This window comes from Eucyclogobius newberryi, unplaced genomic scaffold (genome assembly GCF_026437365.1).
Source record: "Eucyclogobius newberryi isolate DKJ021-1_F unplaced genomic scaffold, fEucNew1.0.hap1 SCAF_15, whole genome shotgun sequence".
Taxonomy (NCBI): domain Eukaryota; kingdom Metazoa; phylum Chordata; class Actinopteri; order Gobiiformes; family Gobiidae; genus Eucyclogobius; species Eucyclogobius newberryi.
This window is the reverse complement of record NW_027315779.1, coordinates 37,226,848-37,239,709: the sequence shown is the minus strand read 5'-3', so window position 1 is coordinate 37,239,709 and position 12,862 is coordinate 37,226,848. Positions and strand designations below refer to the sequence as shown.

At 56.4% G+C, this 12,862-nt stretch overlaps 1 protein-coding gene across 1 annotated transcript in view; it reads right to left on the bottom strand.

Annotated features, from left to right (window-relative positions):
- gria4b (glutamate receptor, ionotropic, AMPA 4b) overlaps window positions 1-12,862 on the bottom strand; it is a 518,469-nt gene that overhangs the window by 4,195 nt on the left and 501,412 nt on the right. The window contains exon 15 of the mRNA XM_072447035.1: window positions 10,232-10,369. Within this exon, the coding sequence (XP_072303136.1) occupies window positions 10,232-10,369 (138 nt within the window). The remainder of the gene's footprint in view (window positions 1-10,231; window positions 10,370-12,862) is intronic.

Genomic DNA, 12,862 nt, shown 5'->3' with positions numbered 1-12,862 from the left:
GGGTGTGTTGGGTGAGTTGGGTGAGTTGGGTGTGTTGGGAGAGTTGGGTGAGTTCGGTGAATTGGGCGCATTGGGTGAGTTGAATAAGTTGAATGCATTGGGTGAGTTGGGCAAGTTGGGTCAGTTGGGTGTGTTGGGTGAGTTGGGAGAGTTGGGTGCGTTGGGTGAGTTGGGTGAGTTGGGTGCATTGGGAAAGTTGGGACAGTTGGGTGCGTTGGGAAAGTTGGGAGAGTTGGGTGTGTTGGGAAAGTTGGGTGCGTTGGGAAAGTTGGGACAGTTGGGTGCGTTGGGAAAGTAGGGAAAGTTGGGTGCGTTGGGAGAGTTGGGTGCGTTGGGAGCGTTGGGAGAGTTGGGTGCGTTGGGTGCGTTGGGAGAGTTGGGTGAGTTGGATATGTTGGGTGCGTTGGGAGAGTTGGGTGCGTTGGGTGCGTTGGGAGAGGTGGGTTAGTTGGGTGTGTTGGGTGAGTTGGGTGAGTTGGGTGAGTTTGGTGAGTTGGGAGAGTTGGGTGAGTTGGGTAAGTTGGGTGAGTTGGGTGTGTTGGGTAAGTTGGGTGAGTTGGGTGAGTTGGGTGTGTTGGGAGAGTTGGGTGAGTTGGGTAAGTTGGGTGAGTTGGGTGTGTTGGGTAAGTTGGGTGAGTTGGGAGAGTTGGGTTAGTTGGGTGCGTTGGGTGCGTTGGGAGAGTTGGGTGCGTTGGGTGCGTTGGGAGAGTTGGGTGCGTTGGGTGAGTTGGGTGAGTTGGTTGTGTTGGGAGAGTTGGGTGCGTTGGGTGCGTTGGGTGAGTTGGGTGCGTTGGGTGCGTTGGGTGAGTTGGGTGCGTTGGGTGAGTGAGATGAGTGGGTGCGTTGGGAGAGTTGGGTTAGTTGGGTGCGTTGGGTGCGTTGGGTGAGTTGGGTGAGCTGGGTGTGTTGGGAGAGTTGGGTGAGTTGGGTGAGTTGGTTGTGTTGGGAGAGTTGGGTGAGTGAGATGAGTGGGTAAGTTGGGAGAGTTGGGAGAGTTGGGTTAGTTGGGTGCGTTGGGTGCGTTGGGAGAGTTGGGTGCGTTGGGTGAGTTGGGTGCGTTGGGTGAGTTGGGTGAGTTGGGTGCGTTGGGTGAGTTGGGTGAGTTGGGTGCGTTGGGTGAGTTGGGTGCGTTGGGTGAGTTGGGTGAGTTGGTTGTGTTGCATGAGTTGGGACTATTTGGTGAGGTGGGTGAGTTTGGTGTATTAGGTGAATTGGGCGCATTGGGTGAGTTGAATGAGTTGAATGCATTGGGTGAGTTGGGCAAGTTGGGTGCGTTGGGTGAGTTGGGTGTGTTGGGTGAGTTGGGTGAGTTGGGTGTGTTGGGTAAGTTGGGTGAGTCGGGTGTGTTGGGTGAGTTGGGTGCGTTGGGAGGGTTGGTTGCGTTGGGTGAGTTGGGTGAGTTGGGTGGTTGGGAGAGTTGGTTGAGTTGGGTGTGTTGGGTGAGTTGGGTACATTGGGAGAGTTGGGTGTGTTGGAAGAGTTGGTCGAGTGAGGTGTTTTGTGTGAGTTGGGTGTGTTGGGTGCGTTGGGAGAGTTGGGTGAGTTGAGGTATGTTGGGTGCGTTGGGAGAGTTGGGTGCGTTGGGTGCGTTGGGAGAGTTGGGTGAGTGAGATGAGTGGGTGCGTTGGGAGAGTTGGGTACGTTGGGAGAGTTGGGTGTGTTGGGTGCGTTGGGAGAGTTGGGTGCGTTGGGTGCGTTGGGTGCGTTGGGTGCGTTGGGAGAGTTGGGTGCCTTGGGACACTTGGGTGCGTTGGGTGCGTTAGGAGAGTTGGGTGAATTGGGTACGTTGGGTGCGTTGGGTGCGTTGGGAGAGTTGGGTGCGTTGGGAGACTTGGGTGCGTTGGGTGCGTTGGGAGAGTTGGGTGAGTTGGGTGTGTTGGGTGAGTTGGGTGTGTTGGGAGATTTGGGTGAGTTGGGTGCGTTGGGAGAGTTGGTTGCATTGGGTGAGTTGGGTACGTTGGATGAGTTGGGTACGTTGGGTGAGTTGGGTGTGTTGGGTAAGTTGGGTGAGTCGGAAGAGTTGGGTGTGTTGGGTGAGTTGGGTGTGTTGGGTGAGTTGGGTGAGTTGGGTGTGTTGGGTAAGTTGGGTGAGTTGGGAGAGTTGGGTGCGTTGGGAAAGTTGGGACAGTTGGGTGCGTTGGGAAAGTAGGGAAAGTTGGGTGCGTTGGGAGAGTTGGGTGCGTTGGGAGCGTTGGGAGAGTTGGGTGCGTTGCTTGCGTTGGGAGAGTTGGGTGAGTTGGATACGTTGGGAGAGTTGGGTGCGTTGGGTGCGTTGGGAGAGTTGGGTTAGTTGGGTGTGTTGGGTGAGTTTGGTGAGTTGGGAGAGTTGGGTGAGTTGGGTGCGTTGGGAGTTGGGTGCGTTGGGTGAGTTGGGTGTGTTGGGTGAGTTGGGTGAGTTGGGTGTGTTGGGAGAGTTGGGTGAGTTGGGTAAGTTGGGTGAGTTGGGTGTGTTGGGTAAGTTGGGTGAGTTGGGAGAGTTGGGTTAGTTGGGTGCGTTGGGTGCGTTGGGAGAGTTGGGTGCGTTGGGTGCGTTGGGTGAGTTGGGTGCGTTGGGTGAGTTGGGTGAGTTGGTTGTGTTGGGAGAGTTGGGTGAGTGAGATGAGTGGGTGCGTTGGGAGATTTGGGTTAGTTGGGAGCTTTGGGTGCGTTGGGTGAGTTGGGTGAGTTGGGTGTGTTGGGAGAGTTGGGTGCGTTGGGTGAGTTGGGTGAGTTGGTTGTGTTGGGAGAGTTGGGTGCGTTGGGTGAGTTGGGTGAGTTGGTTGTGTTGGGAGAGTTGGGTGAGTGAGATGAGTGGGTAAGTTGGGAGAGTTGGGTTAGTTGGGTGCGTTGGGTGCGTTGGGAGAGTTGGGTGAGTGAGATGAGTGGGTAAGTTGGGAGAGTTGGGTTAGTTGGGTGTGTTGGGTGCGTTGGGAGAGTTGGGTGCGTTGGGTGAGTTGGGTGCGTTGGGTGAGTTGGGTGAGTTGGTTGTGTTGCATGAGTTGGGACTATTTGGTGAGGTGGGTGAGTTTGGTGTATTAGGTGAATTGGGCGCATTGGGTGAGTTGAATGAGTTGAATGCATTGGGTGAGTTGGGCAAGTTGGGTGCGTTGGGTGAGTTGGGTGTGTTGGGTGTGTTGGGTGAGTTGGGTGTGTTGGGTAAATTGGGTGAGTCGGGTGTGTTGGGTGAGTTGGGTGCGTTGGGAGGGTTGGTTGCGTTGGGTGAGTTGGGTGAGTTGGGTGAGTTGGGTGGTTGGGAGAGTTGGTTGAGTTGGGTGTGTTGGGTGAGTTGGGTACGTTGGGAGAGTTGGGTGTGTTGGGTGAGTTGGGAGAGTTGGGTGACTTTGGTGAGTTGGGTGCGTTGGGTGCGTTGGAAGAGTTGGTCGAGTGAGGTGTTTTGTGTGAGTTGGGTGTGTTGGGTGCGTTGGGAGAGTTGGGTGAGTTGAGGTATGTTGGGTGCGTTGGGAGAGTTGGGTGCGTTGGGTGCGTTGGGAGAGTTGGGTGAGTGAGATGAGTGGGTGCGTTGGGAGAGTTGGGTACGTTGGGAGAGTTGGGTGTGTTGGGTGCGTTGGGAGAGTTGGGTGCCTTGGGACACTTGGGTGCGTTGGGTGCGTTAGGAGAGTTGGGTGAATTGGGTACGTTGGGTGCGTTGGGTGCGTTGGGAGAGTTGGGTGCGTTGGGAGACTTGGGTGCGTTGGGTGCGTTGGGAGAGTTGGGTGAGTTGGGTGTGTTGGGTGAGTTGGGTGTGTTGGGAGATTTGGGTGAGTTGGGTGCGTTGGGAGAGGTGGTTGCATTGGGTGAGTTGGGTACGTTGGGTGAGTTGGGTGTGTTGGGTAAGTTGGGTGAGTTTGGAGAGTTGGGTGTGTTTGGTGAGTTGGGTGCGTTGGGAGAGTTGGGTGAGTTGGGTGTGTTTGGTGAGTTGGGTGAGTTGGGTGTGTTGGGTGAGTTGGGTGTGTTGGGTGAGTTGGGTGAGTTGGGTGTGTTGGGTAAGTTGGGTGAGTTGGGAGAGTTGGGTGAGTTGGGTGAGTTGGGTGCGTTGGGAGAGTTGGGTGCGTTGGGTGAGTTGGGTGAGTTGGGTGAGTTGGGTGAGTTGGGTGAGTTGGGTGCGTTGGTGAGTTGGGAGAGTTGGGTGAGTTGGGTGCGTTGGGTGCGTTTGGAGAGTTGGGTGTGTTGGTGAGTTGGGAGAGTTGGGTGAGTTGGGTGCGTTGGGTGCGTTTGGAGAGTTGGGTGAGTGAGGTGAATTGGGTGCGTTGGGAGAATTGGGAGAGTTGGGTGTGTTGGGAAAGTTGGGTGCGTTGGGAAAGTTGGGAAAGTTGGGTGCGTTGGGAAAGTTGGGAAAGTTGGGTGCGTTGGGAGAGTTGGGTGCGGTGGAGTTGGGTGCGTTGGGAGAGTTGGGTGAGTTGGGTGAGTTGGGTGAGTTGGGAGAGTTGGGTGCGGTGGAGTTGGGTGCGTTGGGTGAGTTGGGTGAGTTGGGTGAGTTTGGTGAGTTGGGAGAGTTGGGTGAGTTGGGTGCGTTGGGAGTTGCGTGCGTTGGGAGAGTTGGGTGCGTTGGGTGCGTTGGGAGAGTTGGATGAGTTGGGTACGTTGGGTGCGTTGGGAGAGTTGGGTGCGTTGGGAGATTTGGGTGCGTTGGGAGAGTTGGGTGAGTTGGGTATGTTGGGTGAGTTGGGTGTGTTGGGTGTGTTGGGTGTGTTGGGTGTGTTGGGTGAGTTGGGTGAGTTTGGTGAGTTGGGTGCGTTGGGTGATTTGGGTAAGTTGGATGAGTTGGGTGTGTTGGGTGAGGAGGGAGAGTTGGGTTTGTTGGGTGAGTTGGGTCCGTTGGGAGAGTTGGGTGCGTTGGGAGAGTTGGGTGCGTTGGGTGAGTTGGGTGCGTTGGGTGAGTTGGGTGCGTTGCGAGAGTTGGGTGCGTTAGGCGAGTTAGGTGCGTTGGGTGAGTTGGGAGAGTTGGGTGTGTTGGGTGAGTTGGGTGAGTTAGGAGAGTCGGGAGAGTTGCGTGCGTTGGGTGCGTTGGGTGAGTTGGGTGAGTTGGGTGTGTTTGGAGAGTTGGGTGAGTTGGGTGTGTTGGGTGAGTTGGGTGTGTTGGGAGAGTTGGGTGCGTTGGGTGTGTTGGGTGTGTTGGGTGTGTTGGGTGAGTTGGGTGAGTTGGGTGTGTTTGGAGAGTTGGGTGAGTTGGGTGTGTTGGGTGAGTTGGGTGTGTTGGGAGAGTTGGGTGCGTTGGGTGTGTTGGGTGTGTTGGGTGTGTTGGGTGAGTTGGGTGCGTTGGGAGAGTTGGGTGCGTTGGGTGAGTTGGGTGAGTTGGGTGTGTTGGGATAGTTGGGATAGTTGGGTGAGTTGGGTGTGTTGGGTGAGTTGGGTGAGTTGGGTGTGTTGGGTAAGTTGGGAGAGTTGGGTGAGTTGGGTGAGTTGGGTGCGTTGGGAGAGTTGGGTGCGTTGGGTGAGTTGGGTGAGTTGGGTGCGTTGGGTGCGTTGGGAGAGTTGGGTGTGTTGGTGAGTTGGGAGAGTTGGGTGAGTTGGGTGTGTTGGGTGTGTTGGGTGCGTTGGGTGAGTTGGGAAAGTTGGGTGCGTTGGGAGTGTTGGGTGCCTTGGGTGAGTTTGGAGAGTTGGGTGCGTTGGGTGAGTTGGGTGAGTTGGGAGAGTTGGGTGCGTTGGGTGCGTTGGGTAAGTTGGGAGAGTTGGGTGAGTTGGAAGAGTTGGGTGAGTTGGGTGTGTTGGGTGCGTTGGGAGAGTTAGGTGCGTTGGGAGAGTTGGGTGCGTTGGGTGAGTTGGAAGAGTTGGGAGAATTGGGTGAGTTGGGTGCGTTGGGAGAGTTGGGTGCGTTGGGTGAGTTGGAAGTGTTGGTTGTGTTGGGTGAGTTGGAAGAGTTGGGTGTGTTGGGTGAGTTGGAAGAGTTGGGTAAGTTGGGAGAGTTGGGTGTGTTGGGTGAGTTGGAAGAGTTGGGAGAATTGGGTGAGTTGGGTGCGTTGGGAGAGTTGGGTGCGTTGGGTGCGTTGGGTGAGTTGGAAGTGTTGGTTGTGTTGGGTGAGTTGGAAGAGTTGGGTAAGTTGGGAGAGTTGGGTGTGTTGGGTGAGTTGGGTGAGTTGGAAGAGTTGGGTGAGTTGGGTGCGTTGGGAGAGTTGGGTGAGTTGGGTGCGTTGGGAGAGTTGGGTGCGTTGGGTGCATTGGGTAAGTTGGGTGAGTTGGGAGAGTTGGGTGAGTTGGGTGCGTTGGGTGAGTTGGGTGCGTTGGGTGAGTTGGGTGCGTTGCGAGAGTTGGGTGCGTTAGGCGAGTTGGGTGCGTTGGGTGCATTGGGTGAGTTGGGAGAGTTGGGTGCGTTGCGAGGGTTGGGTGCGTTGGGTGAGTTGGGAGAGTTGGGTGTGTTGGGTGAGTTGGGTGAGTTGGGAGAGTCGGGAGAGTTGCGTGCATTGGGTGCGTTGGGTGAGTTGGGAGAGTTGGGAGAGTTGGGTGTGTTGGGTGAGTTGGGTGTGTTGGGAGAGTTGGGTGAGTTGGGTGTGTTGGGTGAGTTGGGTGTGTTGGGAGAGTTGGGTGCGTTGGGCGTGTTGGGTGTGTTGGGTGAGTTGGGAGAGTTGGGAGAGTTGGGTGTGTTGGGTGAGTTGGGTGTGTTGGGAGAGTTGGGTGAGTTGGGTGTGTTGGGTGAGTTGGGTGTGTTGGGAGAGTTGGGTGCGTTGGGTGTGTTGGGTGTGTTGGGTGCGTTAGGCGAGTTGGGTGCGTTGGGTGCATTGGGTGAGTTGGGAGAGTTGGGTGCGTTGCGAGGGTTGGGTGCGTTGGGTGAGTTGGGTGAGTTGGGTACGTTGGGAGAGTTGGGTGCGTTGGGTAAGTTGGGTGAGTAAGGTAAGGTGTGAACACAGACTGCAGGTGAAAGCAGTGGATGAAGTGAGGAAGGTTAAAGCAGACGCACATTCGATGCTTGAACATCTCTCGTTACATTTCTAGTGGGGGTTGGTTCATACGTTGCTGTAATCAGAGAACTCCATCCTTTTATTTACTGTTAGCGGAAAACCAGGAGCGCCACGGAAAAGCGAAGAGGCAGACAAGAGGCGGAGCTTTACCGCTGTTTGTCGCATTAGTAAAAGATTTGGCATGTTTATGAGTTCTACCAGTTTGTCCCAAGGAAAAATGGCTGATATAAAGAACATGAAGAGCAACTGTCTCTGTCGCCACTGAGACCTTTGGATTCTCTTTGGCTGCTACTATCCCTTCCTCCTTTCCTCCCTCCCTCCCTCCTTTCCTCCCTCCTTTCCTCCCTCCCTCCCTCCTTTCCTCCCTCCCTCCCTCCCTCCCTCCCTCAGAGTCTAAACATGTTCCAGTGATGTCTCTCAGCCAATTAATAAAAGCATGATCTCATTAATATGATGTCACTTATGCGTTAACAAAAACTGTTGCCAGAGAAAACGTTTGAGAACCACTGTATTAAATTATCTTTAAAAACTTCATTAATTATAGCTTTACTCCAGATAACGAGGCACTCAGGGTCCTCCATATGGGACAGGGGGCGCTCTGGGACAGGGGGCGCTCTGGGACAGGGGGGCTCTGGGACAGGGGGCGATCTGGGACAGGGGCGCTCTAGGACAGGGGTGCTCTGGGACAGGGGGTGCTCTGGGACAGGGGGCGCTCTGGGACGGGGGCGCTCTGGGACAGGGAGCGCTCTGGGACAGGGGGCGCTCTGGGACAGGGGGGCTCTGGGACAGGGGGCGATCTGGGACAGGGGCGCTCTAGGACAGGGGTGCTCTGGGACAGGGGGCGCTCTGGGACGGGGGGCACTCTGGGTTGGGACGGGGGGCACTCTGGGACAGGGGGCGCTCTGGGACGGGGGCGCTCTGGGACGGGGGGCGCTCTGAGTTTGGGCTCTACAAAAATAAATAGAATTGAATTGAATTAAATAAAATAATTGCAAGATAGACATGTTTAATGCCACACTGTGGAACAATCTAGGCAACAACGTCTCTGTGGAAACACTGCTCTACTCTGGAAGTGGAAGCACAGCTGGAGACAGTAGACATGACACTATTCCTCCTGTTAAGATGGGCCTGTCCAAGGTCCTGGCACTAAGCCCTGCCAAGCACTGTCCACTGTCATCCACTGCTCCTGACCGGCTGCCCTGTCAGAGGCACTGGGCAAAGGATGGGTCAAATGCAGAATAATTGACCAATCGGAGACAACAACACTCTGCTTCAACAGTTGGTGAATGTAAGAGAGCTCTTTGGACAGTGCAGGTCAGAGAGGTGAAGGGGTGAAGGGTGAAGCGGTGAATGGGTGACGGGTGAGGAGACAGAGTGCAGTCCCAGCAGCAGCAGCAGCAGCAGCAGCAGCAGCAGCAGCAGCAACAGCAGCAGCAGCAGCAACAGCAGCACCAGCAACAGCAGCAGCAGCAGCAGGAGCAGCAGCAGCAGCAGCAGCAGCAGCAGCAACACAGGCAGCACCAGCACCAGCAGCAGCAGCAGCAGCAGCAGCAGCAACAGCAGCACCAGCAACAGCAGCAGCAGCAGCAGCAGCAGCAGCAGCAGCAGCAGCAGGAGCAGCAGGAGCAGCAGCAGCAGCAGCAGCAGCAGCAGCAGCAACACAGGCAGCACCAGCACCAGCAGCAGCAGCAGCAGCAGCAGCAACAGCAGCACCAGCAACAGCAGCAGCAGCAGCAGCAGCAGCAGCAGCAGCAGCAGCACAGGCCGATGGAGCACACAGCCACGCCCACACACATCACAGAGGCACGTAAGTGTACACACTAACGGCCAGAGTCCTGAGGGAGCTGTCCCACCTCAGCCGCCGTAATCCTCCTCACACTGACTGCTCCTCATTTATCACAGCTCCTTCCGCTTCTACAGCTGCACACTGAGCAGTCTGACACCTCACGTACATCCTGCATAAACCCACAGCGCTTAAGTGTGTGACAGGAGCGATTAGACTGTCTCCTGCAGCCAAACGTGAGCATGTGACAGAGCGGTCCACTCAGCACTGTCCCACAGCTGTGATAACGGAGCAGAGCACCCATGGTCCTGAGCTCCTGTGAAACCACTAGAGCGCAGGTAAGTGACTGTAACTGCGTTTCCATCACCTTATTGTGAATTCACATTTTGAGATATTGCAGAAGTAACAGGAGCTGGAAACATCATATATTGAATTTAGTGTCCTTAATTCGCACAAAAGTGAATACGCTCGCTTCAGGTCGGTTTAGTTTTAAAGCACATAACAGCTGGAACTAATTTTGAAAGGTGAAAATGCATTTTAGTCGGATAATATTCAAACCCATGTGGCCATCAGAACGCAGACCTGCACGAGGCGGGGCCGGGGCGGGGCCGGGGCAGGGCCGGGGCGGGGCCGGGGCGGGCCGGGGCGGGCCGGGGCGGGCCGGGGCGGGCCGGGGCGGACACAGATGAACAAAGCCAAAATGATCCAAATGTTCCCATGAGGTAAACAAACATCCTCGCTGAAGCTCAGACAAAAACGTGTCAGCCTTTTGTTTGGTAGTAAGACATATCTACAGCATTACTAAAGTCTTAAAGTCTTTTGGACATGTCGCACGCTTTGATGGAAACGGGGCTAAACTGGCATTTGTGATGCGCTTTAGTGCGAATTCTGTTCTCAAATCTAGAGCTAAAGTTCTTTCTTGATGCGCAGAGGCAGTGCTTGTGTTCTGAATTGACATCATGTAGATGCAGGACAGAAGCCTGAATGGTGTGACAGTACAACCCCAAGACAGAGCGCAGGACGTCACATGACCACAGTGAGCCAATCAGACACAGCATGGCCACCAGAGGGCAGTGCACTTACAGTCTGAACACACTACATGTTAAGGGCCTGGCTAATGTGGGCTAGCTGCTGCAGACTGGGGCTGGGGCTAGGCCCAGGGCTGCTGCGGGGGGGGCAGGGGTCGCACGGCTCAGGGGGGGCAGGGGTCGCACGGCTCAGGGGGGCAGGGGTCGCACGGCTCAGGGGGGGCAGGGGTTGCACGGCTCAGGGGGGGCAGGGGTCGCACGGCTCAGGGGGGCAGGGGTCGCACGGCTCAGGGGGGGCAGGGGTCGCACGGCTCAGGGGGGGCAGGGGTCGCACGGCTCAGGGGGGCAGGGGTCGCACGGCTCAGGGGGGGCAGGGGTCGCACGGCTCAGGGGGGGCAGGGGTCGCACGGCTCAGGGGGGCAGGGGTCGCACGGCTCAGGAGGGGCAGGGGTCGCACGGCTCAGGGGGGGCAGGGGTCGCACGGCTCAGGGGGGCAGGGGTTGCATGGCTCAGGGGGGGCAGGGGTCGCACGGCTCAGGGGGATCCACCTTCATTCGCTTGGCCTCGTTTCTGGACTTGTAGCAGAATTCGATGAGGGCCACCAGCATGGCCAGGCCCAGGCCGCCCACCAGGATGTAGAAGACCCCCGCCACGTTGGATAGGCTCAGGGCCTGGGACGACTTGTCCTGCAGGGGACACAGGACAGTCAATCAGAGCAAGGTTTCACTTAACACCAGACATAACATGTGACATACTACCTGAGGGCTCTGAAGGCCAACCTGACACACAAAAAGTTAAACTATAATCCTTCTTTCACCTACTGACTGGTCTGTCCCACCTGAGGGTCTGGGCCAGTCTTACTTAGGGTCTGGGCTGAGGGTCTGGACCTGTCCAACCTGAGGGTCTGGGCCTGAGGGTCTGGGCCTGTCCCACCTGAGGGTCTAGGCCTGAGGGTCTAGGCCTGAGGGTCTGGACCTGTCCCACCTGAGGGTCTGGGCCTGAGGGTCTGGACCTGTCCAACCTGAGGGTCTGGGCCTGAGGGTCTGGGCCTGTCCCACCTGAGGGTCTAGGCCTGAGGGTCTAGGCCTGAGGGTCTGGACCTGTCCCACCTGAGGGTCTGGACCTGTCCCACCTGAGGGTCTGGGCCAGTCCCACCTGAGGGTCTGGGCCTGTCCCACTTAGGGTCTGGGCCTGAGGGTCTGGGCCTGAGGGTCTGGGCCTGTCCCACCTGAGGGTCTGGGCCTGAGGGTCTGGACCTGTCCCACCTGAGGGTCTGGGCCTGAGGGTCCGGACCTGTCCCACCTGAGGGTCTGGGCCTGAGGGTCCGGACCTGTCCTACCTGAGGGTCTGGGCCTGAGGGTCTGGGCCAGTCCCACCTGAGGGTCTGGGCCTGAGGGTCTGGACCTGTCCCACCTGAGGGTCTGGGCCTGAGGGTCCGGACCTGTCCCACCTGAGGGTCTGGGCCTGAGGGTCTGGGCCAGTCCCACCTGAGGGTCTGGGCCTGAGGGTCTGGACCTGTCCCACCTGAGGGTCTGGGCCTGAGGGTCTGGACCTGTCCCACCTGAGGGTCTGGGCCTGAGGGTCTGGACCTGTCCCACCTGAGGGTCTGGGCCTGAGGGTCCGGACCTGTCCCACCTGAGGGTCTGGGCCTGAGGGTCCGGGCCTGTCCCACCTGAGGGTCTGGGCCTGAGGGTCTGGACCTGTCCCACCTGAGGGTCTGGGCCTGAGGGTCCGGACCTGTCCCACCTGAGGGTCTGGGCCTGAGGGTCCGGACCTGTCCCACCTGAGGGTCTGGGCCTGAGGGTCCGGACCTGTCCTACCTGAGGGTCTGGGCCTGAGGGTCTGGGCCAGTCCCACCTGAGGGTCTGGGCCTGAGGGTCTGGACCTGTCCCACCTGAGGGTCTGGGCCTGAGGGTCTGGGCCTGAGGGTCTGGACCTGTCCCACCTGAGGTCTGGGCCTGAGGGTCTGGACCTGTCCCACCTGAGGGTCTGGGCCTGAGGGTCCGGACCTGTCCCACCTGAGGGTCTGGGCCTGAGGGTCTGGGCCTGTCCCACCTGAGGGTCTGGGTCTGAGGGTCTGGGCCTGTCCTGCATTAGCTGCTCACAAAGGACCACACAATCATGCTCATATGTATGTTTATGTTATTATAAATATGATGCATATTATTGTGCCATAACACAGCCTGACAGTGAAGCATCAGGACGTCTGCACTGAACTGTGAGGTCCAGTGAGGTCAGTGTGGTGGTCTCTCTGGTGTCCAGTGAGGTCAATGTGGTGGTCTCTCTGGTGTCCAGTGAGGTCAGTGTGGTGGTCTCTCTGGTGTCCAGTGAGGTCAATGTGGTGGTCTCTCTGGTGTCCAGTGAGGTCAGTGTGGTGGTCTCTCTGGTGTCCAGTGAGGTCAGTGTGGTGGTCTCTGCCTTCATTTAAGGTTCTTACTGCATTTTGAGGGGTTTGGAACTTCTTCTGTTTTATTGGGGAATTGGGTTCAAAATTACACTGAATGGAAATGATGAATAAGCACTTCCTGACTCTTCTTGTGTCTTCACTGCTCACACTCCGACAGGTCCGACAGGTCCGACAGGTCCAGACCAGGAGAGTGTGTACATGTGTGTCTACATGTGTACATGTGTGTGTACATGTGTGTGTACATGCGTGTGTGTACATGTGTGTCTACATGTGTACATGTGTGTGTACATGTGTGTGTACATGTGTGTGTACATGTGTGTGTACATGTATGTGTACATGTGTGTGTACATGTGTGTGTGTACATGTGTGTGTGTACAAGTATGTGTACATGTATGTGTACATGTGTGTATGTACATGTGTGTGTACATGTGTGTGTACATGTATGTGTACATGTGTGTGTACATGTGTGTGTGTACATGTGTGTGTGTACATGTATGTGTACATGTATGTGTACATGTGTTTATGTACATGTGTGTGTACATGTGTGTATGTACATGTGTGTGTACATGTGTGTATGTACATGTGTGTGTACATGTGTGTGTACATGTGTGTGTACATGTGTGTGTACATGTGTATGTACATGTGTGTGTACATATGTGTGTACATGTGTGTATGTACATGTGTGTGTACATGTGTGTGTACATGTGTATGTACATGTGTGTGTACATGTGTGTGTACATGTGTGTGTACATATGTGTGTACATGTGTGTGT